This window comes from Helicoverpa armigera, chromosome 16, assembly GCF_030705265.1.
Source record: "Helicoverpa armigera isolate CAAS_96S chromosome 16, ASM3070526v1, whole genome shotgun sequence".
NCBI classification, from domain to species: Eukaryota; Metazoa; Arthropoda; class Insecta; order Lepidoptera; family Noctuidae; genus Helicoverpa; species Helicoverpa armigera.
The window spans coordinates 7190204-7213027 of record NC_087135.1 but is presented as its reverse complement, the minus strand read 5'-3'; the positions used below and the strand labels follow the sequence as shown (position 1 = coordinate 7213027).

At 36.7% G+C, this 22824-nt stretch overlaps 2 protein-coding genes across 4 annotated transcripts; one reads left to right on the top strand and one right to left on the bottom strand.

Annotated features, from left to right (window-relative positions):
* The first annotated feature begins 5229 nt into the window (after window positions 1–5229).
* Window positions 5230–7262, top strand: LOC110379797 (uncharacterized). The gene has a single exon (XM_021339600.3). It carries the CDS (start codon window positions 5352–5354, stop codon window positions 7059–7061), a length of 1710 nt encoding a protein of 569 aa, XP_021195275.3. The 5' UTR covers window positions 5230–5351; the 3' UTR covers window positions 7062–7262.
* Window positions 7022–22204, bottom strand: LOC110379799 (uncharacterized). 3 transcript variants are annotated; one of them, XM_064038546.1, is made up of 5 exons: window positions 22148–22204; window positions 13495–13579; window positions 12519–12752; window positions 9791–9920; window positions 7022–8330 (listed from the first exon to the last, which is right to left on the bottom strand). In XM_064038546.1, exons 1-5 carry the CDS (start codon window positions 22153–22155, stop codon window positions 8230–8232), a joined length of 558 nt encoding a protein of 185 aa, XP_063894616.1. In that variant the 5' UTR covers window positions 22156–22204; the 3' UTR covers window positions 7022–8229. The 3 variants fall into 3 exon arrangements, with proteins under 3 accessions (XP_063894616.1, XP_021195276.1, XP_021195277.2); XM_021339601.3 differs by lacking the exon at window positions 22148–22204 and adding an exon at window positions 21716–22068; XM_021339602.3 differs by lacking the exon at window positions 22148–22204 and adding an exon at window positions 13812–13927.
* Window positions 22205–22824: the final 620 nt, after the last annotated feature.

Genomic DNA, 22824 nt, shown 5'->3' with positions numbered 1-22824 from the left:
TGAAACCTATTGGTAAAAAAAAGTATAAAGAAAACTCGTGAAAGGTTACTAAAAACATACATACTTATTTAAACGACATCTGTAAATTCGTGGGGAAACCACTTCACCAACTCTAGCCCATCTTTTCTTTTATACAGTTCATAGATGGCGCTGTAAACGTCTGCGTAGGTAATATTCTCCTCTTAATGATTTTTGTTTAAACCGCTAGATGGCGTTTAGTTGGTTGCGAAATGGCGGTACGGGGATTTTTCAAAAACTACCGTATCGAGGAAGGAAACGTTTCTCTAACAATGTCTGGTTATTGCTATTGTTCTTTTAATCTAGAAAATTATTAAGTATTGTGATCGAGTACCATGTCAGCACTGCTATTTTCTTAGTAAAGAAGGCACTTCCTATAGGAAATAACAATTCAATGATATAATGAAAATCGTTTACAAAAATTACAGGTTTTTTCTTCAAACAAGGATTCAAGAAGATAAATCAATAGAAGTTGCTTTGAAAAATGAATGTGGTAAACGAAGTACACGACATATTCCCGAAGGAGTTAACACGACGTAACTTTATCTGAAATGGAAAGACTTTTATCCAACTTTGAACGTCACAAGGTCAGTCAGGCGACTAGTGGGACTATATTTCAATAAAATAAATTTAGCATTCATACATACAAGAATACTTGGCGAAGTTGGTAAGTAACACATTCGTTGGTGTACTGTTCCCAGTTAAAACGTTTCATTTAGCATCATCTAACCGCTTCGTGAGTCCTTAGGTATAGAGAAGTAATTTTTTAAACTAAATATTTTAGCTGGTTCTACCAGTTTTTCTAAGGAATGGATAGGTACGTAGCACGATTAGCTTTAGGGGTTGACTAAAGAGTGTGGAGTCTAGTATTGTTAGATAATTTGTAAGCCTTTGTAAGACTGATGTTCATAGCTATGCTACATGGCAAAGACATTGGCAAACAGGTACAGACTTTACATATACATACAGGTACTAAAAAATCCAACAAAAATACATACAATTCTTGTAAAGCTTTCAATCAAAGAGAGAGCGTCAACCGTGGTGCACAAACCTAAACCTTGCCAGAGTTCAACGGTCATTCATTTCACGGTCGATGCAGTTGTCATGGACTTCTAATGCGTTTATTATTATTTTAAATGACGGTGCGCGGGAGCAGGGACTGGCGTGAGAGCGGCCGGTGAAAAGTATCAGAAAGTGAAACCCCAGCGAGCCTTGACCGTCACGCCGCAAGCCAACTAGAAGTTCAAGTTAAATTTTACTCAAAAGTTACTATTGTTACCTAACGGATTATAAAGTAAAAGTGACATCTTCATTGTTTTTTGTTTTGCTTTTGTAGCGTGCTGACACATTGTTGATGTGGTGATGGACTTTGGATCCTCCTTTTCACTAAATAATGTATGATTGCAGCTATTCGACAACGTTGAAGAAAACGAAAACAATAGATCGACTGTAGGTACCATTCGTTAGTCATTTGACGATCGAATACCAAGAGCTTTGATTTATATTCAAAGATTAGGAGAATGAAATTCTATTTTAGAAAAGAAGACTTTTAGTTTTATTCCGAATCGCGAAGTTAAAAAGTATAAAACCTTTTGAGTAAATTCAATTACAAAAAGAATATCTTTGAATGAGTTGTAATTAGAAACTCAAAACTCAAAATAGTTTATTCTCAACTAGAAAAATATTTGAAATCTCGACTCCACAGACATCTATAACCCATTACCTATTAGAGCAATTTTGGTTGACGAATTGTCAGAAGTGGTGGAAAGTGTTTTTGTTTCTTGCTCTTATAATATTTCATGGCAATTACGCTTTCGAGCGTGATGCAATTGTACTGGCAGTAACGACTGATACGTAATAACAACAGTTAGAACGTGCTGGGAACACAACTACTTGTTTACGATCGAGTTAGAAAAGCGCAGAGAGAAAATAAAGCAAAAGATGGAAAAGATTGTGGAAGGAACGAAAATATTGTTGGTTGATGAAGAATAATGTTTTGTTGTTATAACTAGGGAATAGGAAATAAAACAGATTGGAGATGAATTTATGGCAAGGAAAATACAAGTATTCTGCCCTGATAAGTATCTATGCAAAATATGCAATCAGAGTAAGTTTTGAGAAAAACTACTTTTTGTGCATTCACAAAAAGTCGTTTTTCTCAAAACTTTTTGTTACAAAACAGTATTGCTCATATTAAACAACTAAAACGTAAATGGACTCAAAAAATATAAGTACGAAGCTATTTGAAGAAATAGAATAATACCTATATTTTAATCACGTACTTCAGTGACACTCACAAATAAACCAGTCCCAGATTCATTCATCACCAATGTTCAGATAACCTTTAGCTTTTTTATAAAGACTACAATCGGAAGTCCGCTGTTGTGTTCTAGCACTTCGCCAAAGAAAGCCACGTTAACAATGGCTGCTACAGATACATAAACACTGTAGCGACGCTTTCTTTCTTTTATTTTGTACAGTTGTGAACTATAATATTAATAGGTACAAGTAGTGGTGGTGTTGAAAAGTCTATTTTGGAAGGAGCGTTGGAAATAAATGATCAAATAGATAAGTTCCAAAATATTGGTGTGGAGATATCTAAGACTGAAATAAACATGTAGTTAGGAAATACAAGGTTTAAAAGAGCAGAGAGCAGTTCCTGGTGGCTTTACCATTATTTTAGATTCAAGGCAGATTGGTTGATAAAAAAGACAAGGCAATTTTATAAAAAAAGACCCAACTCAACGGATAACGCACTTACTCGATGGACATGACTATAAAGAAGAAAGCTTTGTTGTTGACGGTGATGCAATAGTAAAGTTATAACTAACGTCAGACTTTGTTAAGGTCTTGATAGAAATGGGTCATGGAATGTAGGTCGATAGCTAATTACTTGTCATTCAGAGGCAAATAACATGTCTACTGATACATACGTTTACGTGTTTTTACGAATGATTGGTTCACGTTCATATTTTTACTCATAATTAGTATCCTTCAAAGCTGAAATATTCACAGTCACAGATTTATATATGTATGCCCCTTTGTAAATTGACGATGATAAATAGTAATAGCATTTGCAATTTTTATACTTGTTCTTGTTCCTAGTGCCAATCCCTGATATAACCCTCTACAAACTTCCCTGGGATCTCCAAATTCGGTATTATGTTCACACGTGCCTATCAACACATACGTCGCTATATTCAGGCTTCACAAGACACCACAAATCACAGTGGAGACATTAGGTACCTACCACGCAGTAGTGCCAACTCCGTATCTTGTCACGGTCGTGCTTGGCATCACTTCTTTCATTCTCATTTAACGCCAGCCGATTCCTTTATGCTTTCTACAGCTTGCAAATGGACGACAGTTGAAGATGACAATTTCTAAATAATTTTATTTTATATCCATATTTTCCTTTCTCGGTGGTGGTGCTTAGATGTAGGACCTATGTTATGATTCTAATATGAGTTTCATTATGTATGTAATGTCACTGATTCATAGATTTTGCCAAAACTGAATTCATGCCAGCGACACGCAAGCCCAGAGCGGAGATTATGGGAATGGCCTTTGTCCAGCAGTGGACGTTTAGGCTATAAAGACGATGGTAAAAACATATTGATTGATACAGAATTATAGCAAGTACTTCATCATCATCATCATCATCTCAGCCATAGGACGTCCACTGCTGAACATAGGCCTCCCCTTTGATCTCCACTCCACAGATACCTGTTGGAAGCGACCTGCAAGTACTTGCTACCAATTATTCAAACTTTTCCCGAGAGCGATTGTGTAATATAGACACATAATTATTATTGTACATTGACATTAGGGGTAATTACAACTTTCCTCGCATGAACGCTTCTTCGTTCACTATGTGACAGAGACGACATAAAAGAAATTTCTAATATCCACTTAGCAGCATTTAATGTTATTTCTTCAAAATAACCTCCTTTCTCCTCAATACAAATGCTGATTTGTGGTCACGTGAATTTGGGACTCAAAACAAAGTGAGTGACAATTTGCAAATGTGGTCTTCCATCTAAATCATCATTATTATCAAAACAGTGGTACTTTGTATTTCGTGGTTAGCAGCTCTTTACAAGCTTTATTTTATTTATGTCTGTATGCGGTCGTGATGAAGGGACAAAACATAAGAAAACAAATGAAAGTCTATTCCAAGAGCTACCATTAGATACGATATCAGAACTGTCCCCAATAAACCCAGTCATCCGGATACTGCTCTTAATTTGTTCTAAATTGCCTTTATTCTCACAGAGAAAAATAATGACCAACAATATTTCATATCTCCCCACGTGCGAGTCGCTGAGGAGTGAGACCGTCCGGTAAAAGTGCAGTGTACAATTAGAGCGAAGTTGATCAGCATCTAGATATGGATAATAAGTGGGCTCGCTATTATGGAGAGAGCAACACGATACGGAGGAAATAGAGTACGAGAAGCAAACGTTTTAGGTCACCCTCTGCTTTGAAAGGCACTATTCGATTCTCGACTATACAACAACGTACTGTATTCGAAATAATCGATCAGATAACTCTGTTACCGATTCCTGACATTGAATACTCCGTGTTTGTCACGGCTTCTGTCTGTGATTGCATAAGCGAATGTTTTCAAGTCGTGAAGACTTTTTTCTCAGCTTTTGTATTCTCATTGTTGCGTCATGAGCTTATTAAGTTTGTTATTGTTGCTTTGTTACAATGATTTGTGATAGAAAGTCTGTAAAAGAAAGAAACAACCGCTAAGTAGCATTTTATTATTCGATATTATGGAGATTTCAATCATGCATCATTTACATAGTTGATAAAAGCAATTCTGTTTGGGTATAAAATTAATTGCCAATAATTGCTTTGGTATTCTAACAGTTAATTATACGTTATACACGAACGATTTTACTTCGCAAGTACTAACTAAGAGATTACAAGATTGTACTTAGAAACGTTAGCTTGCATGTCTTTGTAGTCGATTTGCGTAGAGATTTGAATCATAATTTCACCGAGTCGTGTGTGAACCGCGAAACTTTCCTATTATCCGTAGAGAAAATATCCCATAAAATGAAAAACGGTTTCACCCGCGCGGGGGTCACGGCCCTGAGAGTGGCGATAGTCAATTAAGATAGTCCCCGGCAAACGACAATCGCCACATAATTATCTCGCTCATTCGTCGTGACCGTACTGAATCAGCATTGCATTAGAGCGCAGGGAGGGTTAGTGTGCATCCACAATCAAAACTATATCAGTGGGCTGCGGCAGTCGCCAGCGCTCAGTACTAGCGCGCCTTGCCCGCGCGCCGACACGCGAAGAAAGTGAAAATAAACACAATGAAAATAACAGTGCAACAATTTGTGTTTTGCGTGCTCGCCCTTGCGCTCGCAAACTGCGATGACCCCACACAAATAGAAAAATATGATAAAAAACTTAAAACTTACCAACTGGATGTGCCTGGAAAGGATCCCATAACTATTATAGAAAACGCACGTGACGAAAATAATCCCGAAGATAAATGGGAGAACGTAGCTTTTGAACATAAGGATAAGGAAGACGCAGAGTTGAAAAATTTAATGACACACATAGTGCATGACTTTGATGGAAATCGCCCAAGGTGTTACGGCCCTTCATGTCAAGATGGTTTTAACAGCGAGGAAGACGAAGCAGTTGATGATTACATATTAACCGCAGACAAACTGAAAGATTATGGTGATCTACCTCAGGATCGGCTACAAGCAATATCGGCGCTAGCGGCAAAGCTGAAAAAGGATAAGATAAAAGCTGATAGATATTCTTCAATGAATGGTGACGAAAACGATGAAGATGGAAATGGAAAAGTTTACACTACTTGGAATCGGTTAAAAGTGAAGCAGCACAAACACCCTTACGACGATAAAGACGGGTGGGTGACGTTAGAGCCAGTCGCGTGGTCTACAAGTAAGATTTCAAAGTGGAAGCCCAATGTTAAAAAACAGAAACCAAATCACTGGAACGATGATGAAAACAGATTTCCCAGTAATGATAGATTTCCTAGTGACGACAGATTCCATAATGATGATAGGTTTCATAATGACGATAAGTTCCATAATGATGATCGGTTTCATAGTGATGACAGGTTTACTTCTACTCAAGATTCTGGTAATAATTATAACTACAAACCGCAAAAGAGACCATCAACTCGTCCTGGTTACATCAATAACAAATTGCACATGTCTACAGAATATGATTCGGAAGTGCCGTCAAAACCCTCGTGGGCTAAACCTCAACAAACCAGCTACCCGGCATCATGGGCCCCTGACGAAGGAAGACGTCCCCACAAGCCTAACTGTGATAATCAAGACCATTATTCCGATGATGACGCTGTATTCTACGGTATGTCCGATTCTGTAGTGACTGATCATCGACCACCTAATTTCCCATATGAGTACGAGGCTCTGCACCAATCTTCGAGTTCACCACAAAAGCGACCTTACAGAAGGCCCACACAGGTTGTGTATTCTGGAGGTAATGATTACGAAACCGACCGTGTTTCAAGACCACCTCATGGGGATGGTCAATGGGTGTTGCTATCAACTACTAAAGGATATAGGAACAAGAAGCGTCAGCGTTCTCTGAATCCACCGGCTGATGATCGTTCAGACGTATCGACTATGACTTCACACCAAGCTGTAGCATTAACGGTACTGCCTGTTGATAAAGCTCACACGAACATGACGACTTCACACGGTGGTTTGCTCGAAGTAGAAAAGAGTTTCCAAACTGTTGAGGAATCCAAACGTGATATGGACAAGAAGAATGACTTAGATGTTGCAATGACGCAGTTTAGGCCCGTGTTGAACAAAAATAGGCTTCTTAAAAGGAAGATTGTGTCCAATGTGTCACCAGATAGTTCGACACTATTAGCTGCAGTGGGCGCAGGAATGGTCCCTGCAACCATGGCTATGGTAGTTCCAATGATGTTGGGGAAGCGTAGGAGAAGGGAAATAAATAGAACACCAGCAGATTCAGAATTAGATAGTTTACTTTTATATAAATATCGATAAATACACTATTAGTAGTAGCTTAAGATATTATTTATTGCCTATTTATTAAATAAATTATTTTGTATGAGTTTTTGTGATATTGGAATGTTTGAGAGTTGGCGTGATTGCTTTCGTTGGACTTGTTTTATGAAGGAAATTTTACTTACGACTTATCTCATTTAGATTTAGTAAGACTGTTGTGATTTTTATAGTTGTGTTACTGATAAATAAAATGTATCTTTGAATTACAAATTATTCAAGTCATTTATTTTCTTACACAACCTACTACATACCAATGTAACAAAGTAAACAAAAGATCTTCATTTTATTTAAGTTGTCACCAATAACAGTGATATATTCTGTTCCGATATAGGTACATATTCGAAAAATAGAGTTCAATGCCATAAACATTGCATTATCTCCATCAAAACACATTAAAAAATCTGACAACACTTAAGTTTTGCACACATACATACAATCTTTTGATCTTGTCTTAATTTTAACAGTAATTCGGAGTAAGTTGAAACTTGATTTCCTCGTATTCTTATTATGTAGATTGCAACGATACGAGATGGCATAGATCGATATACTTTCCGAGTATAACATCAATCGAGTTACTTTCGTGTTACTAACGGTATCACAACAGTTAGAGGATAACTAATGAACTATTAAAACACAGGTTTTGGTCACACGTTGTAATAAAACTTAACTATAAATTGAGCTTAGTACATTTAAATGTTATCTTAAGAATTTATTTTTGTTCCTATTAATACGCATTCGTCGCAGAAAGGAAGACAGTCAATTTTGAGCTTCAAAACGCAGTCAAACAAAAAGATGTAGCATAAATAATTAGAAGGTAAGTATAATAAAATTACGAGCTCATTGTCTCCATCACAACCGCAAAAGTCTTAGGTTGATCATGCTTGGCGATCATTATATTATCTGAACAGCATTCCTTATCGAGCTTTCTGTATGCAGAGTATGCTAACATAAAAGTCCTGACTGTTATTTGTGACCAGACATTAATGACAACAGAAATTGTGATCAATCTTGAGGGAAGTTCTTGATACCCAGTAAATAGATTGCGTAGATCAACCGCTTCATATTCATGCAAACAGATTCAGCTTAAATCTTAACTTATTTGTGACTTTTAAAGTTATAATATACTTGAATAAGTTTCAACAATAAATTAATATTTGTAGTAAACTTCTCCGGGACGACAGTAGATGTTCCCTGCCCGGATCGCTTCCATCAGATATTTGACGCTAAACAGACAAACTATCAGGAGCACTGAAACAAAAGAAAAAGTATATAAACCTTATGATTTTCATAGACATAATATGTCATATGTCATAGACATAACATAAAATGTTAGACTAGAAGCCGACCCTAACATAGTTGGGCAAAAGGCTCGGAGGATGATGGTGATGACGATACTCATTGGTTATGTTATTCGCCTTATTGTTATATCCTAAACTTTAATCTGCTTTCTCTGCTCTGTGACTTACTCAATCTCTCTTCATCTTAAATTCATTCACCTCACATCCTATTATCTTTCACAAACGTCATGCGTTAGGGTGAAGTAAAATTACTTAGGATATACGTCATTTACCTATATTAATTTTAAGCATGTATTTGTCCTTTTATAGTTTTTTGATTTGAATTATTAGATCATTTGTCTGAATAAACGCTTTATCTATCTATCTCTCTATAACTATTTGTGTCAAAAATACGTTAAGTTAGAAAAGTGGAAAATGGAACAAGCCGATTGCGTAATAAATGAGCCATAATACAGTAATTATCTTAAGTAAGTATGCGAGGTTCGAGGTTCCCGGTAGTTTTGTCTGAGGAAGTGCGTAAAATTGCCTGATGGTATAACAGTGTTATGGGTCTAAATAGTTTGTTTGTTTATGTAAGGATTCATTTCCTATATTCATAATCTCAAAGGAACTTAATTGTAATTTCTTAGGTAAGCTTAATTTAAATAATAGCTTACTTGACAACATTTACAAAAAAAAAAATACATCGCATATCCCTATAAATAAAAAAAAAAACAACCATCCGTATTGAAAACCTCCTCTTTTTTGAGAAGTCGGTAAAAAAATCTTTGTAATATTAAAGCAATTTTCAATTTAAAGTAAGATAATATCCTCTTTATTATTATAAGAAGAAACGGTGAATGTCTAAATCCCATTCATTTCAGAACCATTGGAAATTTTCAAATGGGCTCCGATAGGAAATGAATTTTTATTGGATTTGAGAATTGCATCTGGATAGAAGAACCCATCTCAATTGGAAGAAAGTACTTGGCATTACTTTGTAATCATTATAAGAAAACTGATATCATTGTATTCATTTTGTACTTGCCAGCACTGAATGTACTACAGTGTTTCTACCTATTTTATAATAAAAAAATGGACCTTATTTGATTGAGATTGAGTTAATTTATCTCCGTCAATATAAATCTTGAAAGTTATATTAAAAAAGATACATCTGATAGATAGGTACTCCTTATTATTGGGCTCTATTTAAAAAAAAAACTCAGAAAACCGTCTTGAGAATATAAAATACATAGTTTACAGTAATTTTTAGAACCACAGATGGTAAAAATATGCAGCGCCACAACCCACTGACTGAAAAATTAACCATCCTTTTCGAGCCTATATGTAGATACAAGGGATGTCTACAAAAACCGGCCCAGGTTATTACCCTACTTAAGACTAAACAGTAGGTACTCAAGCTATACTTACGATCAGACAGGGCTATTAGTCCGAGCTGTATCCATCCAGCGGTGAGTGCCTCCCACACGATCAGTATGATCGTGAAGAACAGGTGGAAGAAACTGTACACGAAGAATGTTGTTACTAGACAGTGGTTCGCCTGAAACCGAATAAAATATATTTCAGTAGAAATACTTTAAGTAATTTTTGGTGAATATTTAATAAGAAGACTAAACAAATAAATCAACGTTCGAAATCTATGTTACAACTGCCTTCAGTTATTCTTATAAATAAATTCCTAATACATAAAACAAGTTTTTCTTGTGTCTTGTCTTGAAATTATGTTGTGTGAAATTATGTTATTTTATACCTATGTTTTACAAATAATAAATACTTTGACTTTGGCTTTGAAAGTTTAACTCCAAAATCTAAGGAGATATATATAAAATAATAATCCTCGAGTAAGGCGTAATATTCCTTTGAATTGTATAATTTGAAAAGCTTTGTTGTACGTCGTTTGTAAGTCAATCAATCAGTCTCGTTACTGCTTTGTGTATTATCTTGCTTGTTTTATGTAGCCGTGAAACATTGAAGACATAAACTTATAAACGAAATAATCAGGCCACATAGACAAGACCAAGACATATGACCTAGCTCTACAAATAATTTAAGCTCAGCCTCATTGGCCGTTAACACCGTATCTACCAGCATTTGATCTCTCCTGAAACCTATTGTTATATAATCGGTCAGCAAGATTTTCCTACTTTCAAAAGTATAATCCATTTTTAAAAAGATCTTAATATGACACAATAAGCGATTAAAATTGTCTATCTTTACAAAAAAATAACGGATTTCACTTTCATCTTTCTATTCGAATTACAAAAGTATCTATAATACCTAATAGCCAAATCGATTAGGCTTGTTTCGTAACGCCAATTTCCAAAGAAAGTATTATCTCGTTTTAATAGGAGAAAATGTTCTGTGAAAACTAATTTCGGGTCTGTTTATTTCATGGCGGTTATTTAATTTGTATTGTGACTCTCTAATGCCGCAATCGAGTTACGTAAGTAAGACCTCGGTGCGTGCATTTAATGACGTTATTGGCTGTATCGATAGATGCCTGTGCTTTGAGTCGTATCGATGAACGTCATGCATAAAAACAAGTTGAATGGACCCGCGTCATAGACAGTTTGTGCAGTATGGTTATGGTAAATGGATCATATAATTTACCACTTTTAATCTGATTTTTCCTTGCCATATAATATAGTATTTTTACAGGAACTAAATTGTCTGTGATATACAGCCTCGTATCTTAGTAGGTATGAACCGTTACGTTCTACTGTTATTCATCAAAAGGTTTTTTCTCAAAACATGTTATAAAAAATATGTAGTTAATTCTATTTTAGAGAATAATTTCTTAAAATCGTACTAGCTATTTTAAAATTTTGGTCTACCAAAGAATGCACAACCTAGTAGGTACAAACTACAAAGGACAATGGGCAGATTGGTATACCCCACCAATAGCAATGTCATATATATCATTGGATAGGCCTTTTTATGTAGAACAACATTTACTATGACAGCTTTGCTGAAATGTTTGTCCGTTCTGAGATATAGATCAAAAACTGTGCAAAAGTTAGAACTAAGTAATCTATTGATAACTCAAGTTTTTAAAGGAAAATCTAAGTACTACCAAGTGTAAGTCTTGTAAGTGCTACCTGCTGTGCCCGTTAGGGTCCATAATTGTTACTATTATGTAGCATTTCAACCTTTTATTGTATCAACTGGATTTTGGGCGTAATGAGAAACCGCACCAATAGCAAAGTCATATATATCGTTGGATAGGTCTTTTTAATTGGAACAATATTTACTATGACAGCTTTGTTCTATTGTTTGTCCGTTATAAAAGGTTGAAATGCTACATACCTAATAGTAATAATTATGGACCCTAACGGGCACAGCAGGTAGCACTTACAAGACTTACACTTGGTAGTACTTAGATTTTCCTTTAAAAACTTGAGTTATCAATAGATTATTTAGTTCTAACTTTTGCACAGTTTTTGATCTATATCTCAGAACGGACAAACATTTCAACAAAGCTGTCATAGTAAATATTGTTCTACATATAAAGACCTATCCAATGGTATATATGACATTCCTATTGGTGGGGTATACCAGGTCCCATATATTTGTGCCCATTGTCCTTTACAAAATTATTTTAAAAGATTGCCCGTACAATAAATCTGCTACTTATATCAATTCTCACAGCGATACCGGTCGACACTTCTCGAGAGGCTTTCCAGTCCGATACGATTTTATCGGAATATATCTCGAGTAAAATACCGATATTATCGAGCATCGGACTTGTGGGAACATTGTCTCCCCTTTTGAGTAAAAAGTTGTTATTGCAATGGGAAACAAAGTTCGTGTTAGTAGTTGGTATCGGTTCAACGATGCTTGACTTTTTATTCATTTTCGTTGATGGTGTAAGCAAAGATGTTCATTTAAAATACTCAAACTAAGTATCTATCTCCTGTTTTTTTAAGTATGGCTGTTTTTAGAGTTTTATGATGTGCTAAATGTAGCTAATGATCTCAGGCCCTATATGGATTATCCGTGTAACTAATTTCATTTGATCAGTTCAGGAGCTTTGGTGTGCAAACGCGACAGTCATACAGAGTTCTTTCGCATTCATAATATTAGCAAGCATTTTGTAGGTATGACATGACAATTTTTTATTAAAATAAAAATTTCTTACCTTATAAGCACCACAAGTGAACATAATAGCAAATAGGAACAGCAACATTCCTATCGTTATATACGTGAGGTAATACGTCAGCACGATTATCCTCTCCAACGAATCCTTTGTGGATCCAAATATGCTCTCCAGATTCTCGAAGTTTCTAAACTTTTCATCCTTCTCGAAATAGTTGTTGGTCACATTCAGTCCTAACTGGTATAAGTGGAAGGCCACAGTTGCTATCGCTATGAGCTGGAACAAAGACAACTTATGTTTAGAATTGTGTGGATAAAGTTTTGAAGATGGGATATAGATGTAGGCACAGGCTTACCTATTTTGCTTAAATAAAAGCCTGATAACAAATGCATAAATGAAAGTTTGATAAAAATGGGCATGAGCTTTCATTAGATACATTATTGATGATGAAGAATTATATAAGTTTGATGAGCTTGAATTATTGACGATGAAAAATTGTTACATGCATCAGACCATTATTTATAAGTAGATTTATGTTATTTTATATGTTATGTTCGTAGAAGTCTTTTGAGTAATAAATAGCCATTTATATGGAGTCATTAAATTTCTACAAATACGCTCAGCCAACTTTTAACAACAGTATAAACTAAGTAGATATAGAAAAGGTACCCGCGCTGCGCCTGATTTATAAAGCTAGCAAAGCACCGTAAATACGAAGTTGTAAGCGACACTTCGCGACGCTATGCGTTTCGCTATTTCGTTTACATCAGGCGCTTCAACAGATGGCTTTATTTGACTTGAAGATGTTTACAGTGGCTCTCAGACTTTAGATTAATTTTGTCTCAGACTATTCTTGTATTGGTTTCAAATAATATATTCCATTTATGGCTCTATCAGATTTTATATTAATAAAGCCTAGACAGTCTGATACACCACTTGACCGGTTACCAATAAATATATTCTAATATGACGGCAATATTCTTTCAAATAAATGTAAATATGGATATGTAATACTTACTATTACAATGTATCCGAATATAATATTTCCCACCCTAAGGGGGAAACAGAAAAGGAACTTTCTCGTCATCTTTTCATCTGTTTTCCTGAAAAAGGGAAAGTTAAATATAAAAATACGTTACAATATTTTATATGAGGAATAAAATGTTACACAAGTTTCAGACAATATTACCAAAAAGAAATACAAAGATAGAAAGTCTAACTAAATGTTTCATTAAAAATGTTTATTTTTTGAGTTTCAATGAAATGATTGGGAATAGGTATTAGGATTAAATTTCATGCGAGTAATTATTTCTGTCTAAAAATAAATATAGGTACCAAAGTTCATGGCTCAACATCCACTGCTCCCTCCCCCCACCACTCACACAAGCAACCAAAACAAAACTATCTATGCACAACACACAACCGAAACGTTCGCTATCAAAACACGATGTGCTATTTCAGGTACCTACATATAACACTAATCGCAGTACACGACCAATTTAATTAGGTCTTTGTCATTGTTGATACTAATGAGTGGGACGGGTTAATGAATAGTGGTTGTCGAGGAAGCGACTCCACGGTTCGCTGATCGCTGTAAAGGTTGCAAGAAGGGAGAGGGTTCGGGTGAACGGGCCAAGGTCGGGAGCGTCCGTTTATAAAAAGGTAGCTAAGTACATAGATAAAAGGTGTGTCGGCCTTCCTCTACGTTATATGCGATAAGAATTCTTTAGGGAATTTGGACACCTGGTTTCGTAAGTAGTTGGTACTTAAATGGTAGCGCACGTGTGTCTTCCGTGTTTCAATGGGCGTTGAATTGATGGTCGTGATGGCCTAATTTGGATTTGGTGTTGATGGAATAAAATCCAGTGTTTTTACTAGGTCATTGACCAGGTATAAGATCTCCTGTACCTAGAGAAAAAGTACTCATTTAGTCATTTAAAATACTACGGTAGACAAAAACTACGAATAGATCAAAAAGCAACGAGAACAAGAGATCCACTTTTGCTCTTTTAAACGGTCGTTTGAAACTCAGTATTACTGTGATTATAAGTAGAAGCAGACTAGCTGCCATTTAACCTCTAGTATCTTTAGAATCTCAAGTTTATTCCCGTGGATGCACTAAACATTCAAAGAGCAACTTCACCTTTAAAGTTTACGAAGGTTGATACAGAAATAAACCAGACTATAATCTTTTTGGGCTGTCGAACTTCGTGAATGCTACCCAAGCCTTTGTGTTTCTTTGGGATCATTTCGGTTAGCTTTGTAGTCTGTTGTTTGTTTTAAGTTTCTGTTTCATTTTGTTTTATTTTTACATTAAGAGATTTAGGTAGGTAAGCGGTTTTTGACCCAACCGGAAGGGTTCAGTTTGGGAACAGTAGGTATAACTGTTTTTTTTTTTTAAATAGATAATTTTCTCACAAACGCATTGGTGAAAAAAATGACAATATAACAAGTTCTCGAAAAGCTTAGTCTTTATACTCTCGCATCTTAATATTTTTTTGTTAACTCATATTACTCACTGTTTTAATATACTTACCAAAAGATAAACTGATATTACGTAACACTGTCAACAGTTTTCGTCCTATTTACATCAATTAAGAACGCGAACACTTGTCTGATAAGCCGTTTGCGCCATAAAACAAAGCTAACGCTGTGAACATGGAACCATCTTAATGACTACGTTTAGAACCAATTAAAACTCTTCTTGGCCGATAAATAGTTGAAAAGTAGTTGAAAGTATAATTTCATCATTACTTACACGACGTTTGCCATTTCTTAGTAGATACGAAGTTTTATAGTAAGATTGAAGATTCATACATTAATACCTAAGTACGAAATTTGACCAACACATAGGGGAGATGTTCCCAAAACGGGTAAGCTAAGGGAAGATGTTAAATAAAATAACCAAGAACATTACATGCGACTTGTATTTGTACTCACATGGTTGTTTATATAATAAACTTTGGAAAACATAAGATAGTCTTAGTAATCTTCTTCAAAATTCAGAAAAAAAATCAAAAATATAAACCCCTTCCAAATACCCGCTTTGCCCTCGGGGGGGTCCTAAAACGGGTAGCGCCTTTGGGCAAAGCAGGTAAGGAATGAATATATGTGATAAATGAATTAGAAAACGTATCTTAGCCTCCTGTTATCCAGGAAATCTTTATCGTTAATTAGTTTCCTTAATTATGTTAAACAGTTTTCTTATTTTGATCAGTCTAGATCACATTTTTACTTTATTAAATGTTACATTTGAAATTATAATCCTACCAGCAGATAATTTTGTTAAAAATCAGAGAAAACATATTTTAATTTCTTTTTCACGCTGTTCCTGTACTTCTTCAGCTCTCTGTGGCTTCCTTTGTCTTCGATTAGCTTTCTGTGGGATCAATTGAGAAAGTGGCCCCTTATTTCAAATCGGGTAGTCACCCGTTATGCCCCTACCCGTTTTGCCCAAAAGCACGTTTTAAATTTCAACTACCTTAACCTTAAAATAGTAAACAAGGAGACCACTAAGTATTCACAATTAATAAGCATATAACATGCAAAATGATATTACAAAACTGCGAAAACCGTATCTTGCACCATATTTGAGTAGTCAGCACTAGCATAATCCGATTTTTTTTAGTAAACTCTGCAAAAAACTTTTTTTACATCTAATCTCGAAAACACTCGTTCTAGGCGCGCGAGCCAACTGACCGTGATCGGCGGGGTGGTAGTGCACCGCTCTACACTCACAGGTTCACACTAAGACCTATAATATACGAATGGCAAAGCCTACCCGTTTTAGGAGGGGTACCCGTTTTAGGAACATCTCCCCTAAGATGTTGCAAATTGAACGCTTCTTCACTTCTTAAATACATAATTACTTGCATGTTAGACTTTGGTCACAGTTGAAGAGCTTTTCAACCGTTCACTGTGAAAAAAGTTTATAGTAAAAAAGTTGTTGTTGTATCGCTAAGGTTACCTATCGCAAAAGCTTGGAGCATGCTTTGTTATTTTTAAATCGAATTCGTTATGCAAGCCAGTTTCAACTGAACTTCTAAAGAGATAAGTATTTACCATAACTAATATTTAAAAAATTATCGCAAAAGGCGACAGATAAAAAACAGTTAATGGCTTTGTTCCATATTATTTAATACCGCGGTTGACAATTTTAACTAACAGAAACATAAACTACAAATACACTGGCCTTTACCAATAAATCATTGAAGACAATAATTATTCAACAATCGGGACATCTATGCAGGCAGAATGCATAATGCGATAGCACACAAGCTGCATTTGGTTAGTGATGCATTGCATATCGCAGCTGCTCGTGCAATTTGCATCACAATATACACCTGATGCAGAAAACTGGCCATTTTCAGTAATAGCCGGTCAAGTACAACTGGAACACGATGTTTGAAGGTTTTGTACTTATAAATTTTAATTGGTGTTGGACCCTGGCTTGGCACGAATATATTCCAGTGTTATACCTCTACATATTAAATTTTTCTTGAATCTCTTAAATCTGTGCCTATAATATTAAAAAAATACAAACATTCAAATTGAGAACTAAAAATTCAGAATTGTGAATTTTTGGGAAGTCGGTAACAAATATGCAAATGCTAAACTGTGCGGATGCGACTTTAAGTATAAAGACGCCAGTTTATCAAGCTTCTACAATTTATCAAATTAATAGATTTCCTACTTTATCTCTTGATTATGAAAACTTAACAGATTGGCGTAACTTTATATGCTGCGTCTTTACTATGAAAATATAGCTAAACCTTCCTCCTAGATCACTCTAAGTAATTACTGATAAAACCACAAGGAAATTCGACGACTTTGTTTCAACAATAATTTTATTACGATGCAAGGTGCGGCAGATGTTCATAATAACCACACAATAGGGTTGCCAGTAATTCTGTTATTGCTTCTAGCTAAGTTTACGGGTCGCATACGTGGCGTATTGCAATCACCTATTGTTATTTAGTCGCGTGAGTTTACCAGGGAATTGTCACAAATGAGCTGGCAACACAAGGGTGTTTATTTTGGTATAATTTCAAGTCTAAAATTACTAAATATTGATGGTTAACGACTTTGTTTAGGCATGGCTAGTTTTGTTACTTTTTAACACGCTTATATTAGCTTCACTTGTAACTATGTATAGTAAGAAAATCTTGGAATCTCAATTTGACCCACTTTCCGGTCTTCGATTAGGATTTTGCACACGCTCTGAGTTCTGATGCCAATGCATGACTAGCTAAGAAAAGTTACAAAAAGCGTGATTTTTAATTCCTTGTTTCTGAAATGAGATTAATTTACTAAAAAAACCCTAAATTATTTGTTTTTAGGGTGTTTTTAGTAAATTACCTGTATTTTTAACTCATTGGTATCAAGGCTATAATGACGAGAAGATATATCTTTCGAACATACAGTTTAGCAAAAGCTTTAGACACGGATTTTGAATACCTATCTACTAAAAAACAAATCACGAGACTTCAAAATAAGAATAGAATGTAGGTACCAAAACAAATGAATTTCAAATCTTATAAGGAAAGAGGAGCTGTTTATTCATTGCTGATCTCATCACTATAGTGTCCCTGTCAGTCAGACTGAGTCAATGTACATATATATCGGCTATAGGTATCAACACTGTTTTCAGACTAATATGTAGACACCAATCTTTTTGTCGTCAGGGAACATTGCGCGAATCTCTGAGCAGAAACCATTTTCAATTATAAAACCATTTTAAAAATATAAATATAGTAAGTGTACATAGTAAGTAATAAGTTAGATAATAAGTGTACCTATATAATTTTATTAAAAAAATATGTATTTCGGGTGTGTCGTTCATAATCACATTAAATTAAATGCGTTAATATACTGGTTAATATGTCGATTAACACAAAGATAAAAGAAAAATACGTAAAAATAAAAAAAATGTTTTTTTCAAACAAAGTAAATGGAATAAAAATGTGCAAAAAGAACACCATATAAAAGTCAGTCATTACAAACAACTGAAATTCTCCCTCTCCTGTGGAACATTGGATACGACTGGGTCCTGCGCGGTGCGCTTCTCCACGGCGTCAGCGTGATATGCTACGCTGACGACACGCTAGTAACAGCACGTGGGAAGACGTACCGGCAGGCGGCCATTCGGGCGACAGCCAGTGTCTCACAGGTTGTGGGCAGAATCCGACGTCTTGGCCTCGAGGTGGCCCTGCACAAGTCTGAGGCCCTTTGTTTCCATGGGCCGAGGAAGAAGCCACCTCCGGGGTCCAGCATAGTGGTAGGAGGGGTCACCATCGCTGTCGAGTCGACAATGAAATACCTCGGACTCGTTCTGGACAGTCGATGGGACTTCGGGCCGCACTTTCAGCGGCTAACCCCTCGTTTGATGGCCGCGGCTTCAGCGCTCTCGCGCTTGCTACCCAATCTCAGGGGGCCCAACAACTCCTGCCGGAGGCTCTATATGGGGGTCGTGAGGGCGATGGCGCTGTACGCCGCGCCAGTGTGGGCGAACACCCTGGCGGCCCGCAACCGCGCAGCGCTACGAAGACCACAGCGAGCGATGGCCATCAGGGTCATAAGGGGTTACCGAACGATCTCGTTCGAAGCGGCATGTCTCCTAGCCGGATCTCCGCCATGGGACATGGACGGAAGAGTCCTCGCGTCTCTCTATACATGGCGCGAGGAAGCGGTGGGGCGGGGCGAGCGTCTCGCGCCTCGACAAGTTGAGGCGCATAGGGCTGAGCTCCGCCAAGTGTTAATGGCGGAGTGGGAGCAGAGGCTTGTACGACCCACGGCAGGGCACGCCGTTATCGCGGCGATAAGGCCCGTAATGAAGGAGTGGCTGGAGAGAAGCCACGGCGCCCTCAGCTTCCGGCTGACACAGGTTCTCACCGGACATGGTTGTTTCGGAAAGTTCCTGTGTCGCATAGGCCGGGAGCCCACGCCCGAATGCCACCATTGTGGCACCGGCAACGAAGATTCGGCGTTGCATACGTTGGCGGAGTGCCCAGCATGGGCAACGCAGCGCCGTGATCTAACTGCGGTACTGGATGCTGCGGGAAATCTTTCGCTGCCGGCCGTCGTGTCTTGCATGGTCAGCAGCGAAGAAGAGTGGAATGCCGTCGCCTCCTTTTGCGAGGAGGTGATGGTTTTAAAGGAGGCGGCGGAAAGGGTGAGAGAATCTGCTACCTCTCTCCCCACCCGCAGCAGACGTAGGGGGCGTCGCAGGGTGGCTGATCTCCGGCCACCATAGGGCGCGGCCTGCGGACGGCAGACTAGGGGCGTCTGTCGTCCGATCAGAAACAGGCCTCGAGACGGTGGCGTTGTGTTGCGCGCGCCTCTCTCAGTGGAGTTACTGTGGCCGCTGGGTGACGGCCACAAAGGGTGACGGGGCCCGCCTTCGAACATCTGGCGGGCCAATACCTGTCGGGGGTGCGGAAGAATGCTTTGGCGATACCCGTGCCCTCGACAACAGGTAATTGGAGGCAACACCAGGTAGGGTTTTTAGCCGGTAAGAGTCCGGCACACCCCTCCACCTGCCCCAGGTGGAGTACAGTCCATGAGGATTTTCCCCCCTGACAAAAAAAAAAAAAAAATTCTCCCTTGAAAACTGACAGCTGTCAACTGATCAAAACATACGATACTCCTAACTTTATCTCTGCTTTACACATGATGTTGTAAATTATAAAAACGAAAAATGACTCCTGTGGTTAAACCATTGAATGGATTAGGTTATTTCTTTTACAATTCGCCATAGAATATCATAAAGTATATGTGATATGATTTAATGTGATTGTGAACGACACACCCGATATATTTCAATTAAAAATGAAATAATAATATTTCAATTAAGAATGAAAAAAATATATTTTATTGTCAATTCTGAGCGTAATTAAAACATAAGTTTTTCAATTAGGTAAGTATTAGCTTGTGAGGTGTGGGCTAGTAATAGATACCTTATTCTTAGTTAATAATGTTGTAATAATTTAATCTGCTATCAAATGTTGCTTGGTAATTTAGCTTAAGAACTTATCTTAATAGGCAGAACCCCACGTAATTTATTCCTAGTCAAAATGTAATATTAATACCAACCCAAAGAACATAAAATATCATGGAGAAGAGTTCATTGACTTGTGGTAATTTTTTATTACATTTTTTAGCTAAAATTCTACAGTTTTTATGACAATTGGCCGAACTTGGTAGCATCCGCATCAAAACTAAATATTATTAGGTATATGGACCTGTCTTCTGTATTGATTGCAGAACTACTACTTACAAGTTGCATATTAATTGTTACTCGCGTTTAGCATCATAATGATAGTACCTAGGTCCTACTCAGTCCAGTCAATTTTTTTTTTTACATTCTCTGGATCACTTTCAATCAAGTTTTTTTACATAAACAGGTAACTACTATGTTACGTTAATGTTTTATATAGAAATGATATCATAATATCAAAAATAACTCAAGACAGCTTCAAACAACAACATAGGTATCAACTTTGTAAAAAACAGTGACCTTTTCGGATTACACTTACAAAAAGATTACATTAAAATTAAACAGGTAAAATAGAAATTGAATTGATGTTTCGTCGCCTAAATAATACTTTCAGTTATAAAAAATAGTAATTGTACTGAATAGGTGATAGATATAAAACAAAATTTTGTGAAGTGTGAACCGACAAATCTTTTACGTAAGTAGGATAGATCCTTTCTAATTCTCACATTTACACTAAATTAATAAAACAATTTAATATTGGCGCCATATAAATTAAGAGCAAAGTATCAATAAAAATATAATTTGAATATTGTTTGTGTCGCCAACAGCCAAAACAGGGGCAACGAACTGGTTTCATCTTTAATTAATTAAGTCTATTTTAGACGTCCTCGTTAATCAGTATCACTAAACAGGATCTATTCACTTCAACGAACTGTAGACGAAATAACCTTTTAAAAGTGGTTAGGTTTAATTCAATTATTACCAAGAGCAAATAAGATTTTGATCTATAAAAAGTTGGCGGTATAATTTGTAAAGACTATAACGACTAATTTATTATTTTTCAAAGAGCCCATACTAAAGTTTCTGAAGTTTAAAATACTCGCTTTGTAATGAACTACCTACCCATTAAACCGTCTAGACATTGGATGACGCTCATTACCGACACTTTTCCCCACCTCTAGTAACAAAACAGGTACTTTTACAGATGCCTCCACAAAAACGAACAAAAGATACAATAACTTACTTCCCACGACAAGTTCTCTATTTCTTTCGAAATCCAATTTGAGCACTTTTCTTCGAACAAAATTATATTGGCTTCACACTTCACATCACAATCACTGTTACATCACTAAAGGCTGGGACTTCATTGATTCATTCGTATTAAACACTAAAAGCTTAGATTAAATTTATTATCGATTTGTTTCGCGTGTTTTAAAGAAATTCGATTTTCGAGATGCGCTCGCGCGGACGGTATCGCGCTCGGTCGCTCGAAGACTTGAAGGCATACAGGTTGGTTACGTCATGGCAGCAAGGCCGGTCGCGCGACGCAACCTACTGTCCCGATCGGGGAATTAATCGTCACTGCACAAGGTCAAGCCGAAATGATACATTTTAGACTTATGGATAAAGTTCTTACTGTATGACGATGACGAATTAATTAGGTTTGCCATGGTACCTTTGCATCAAGGGCGAGTTGATAAAATGTCTCGTAGGAATGAACTTCGTGAATGAACGGCTGATTTGTTTTTATTCGGAAGGACTGGAGGCAGTCAACCGTACCATCGGAATAATTTGGCAACCTCAACTGTGAAGCAACGTTGAGGCCTGATTTATTCAGCAATTCTAAGGCAAGTTCGATATCCAAAACTAGTTTGTAGATACCAGTCGATGTCCTGACATGAATGAACATTAAAGAGTCATGGTCAAGGGTCATCGCGTCCGGAGAGGTACGAGCTATTATAACGAACAGACAAAGCGAGGTAGTGACAGCGCAGATTATGTATCTATTGTGTGAAGTATTGCTAGACCCGATGAATTGAAATTTTAGATAGCAGAGGTGACGCCTACTATAACAAAAACTAACAAACTGTCATAATTATTTGTTGATGATTTCCTAATAACCAATATGGTGCCAGCCAGTGAAATTCCGAGATATAGAAGGAATCATTAACACGGAAATAATTGAATAAGGGTAATTTGGTTTGTAATCCTACGAAAAGCAATTTCCCACTATTCATTAACTACCAAGCTTTTAAAGATCAGTCTTTCAGATAAGAACATTCACGACGCCATTCCAAAATTAAAAACTTATTTGTATCTAATACAATGAGAAACATACTTTCCCGTATTTCA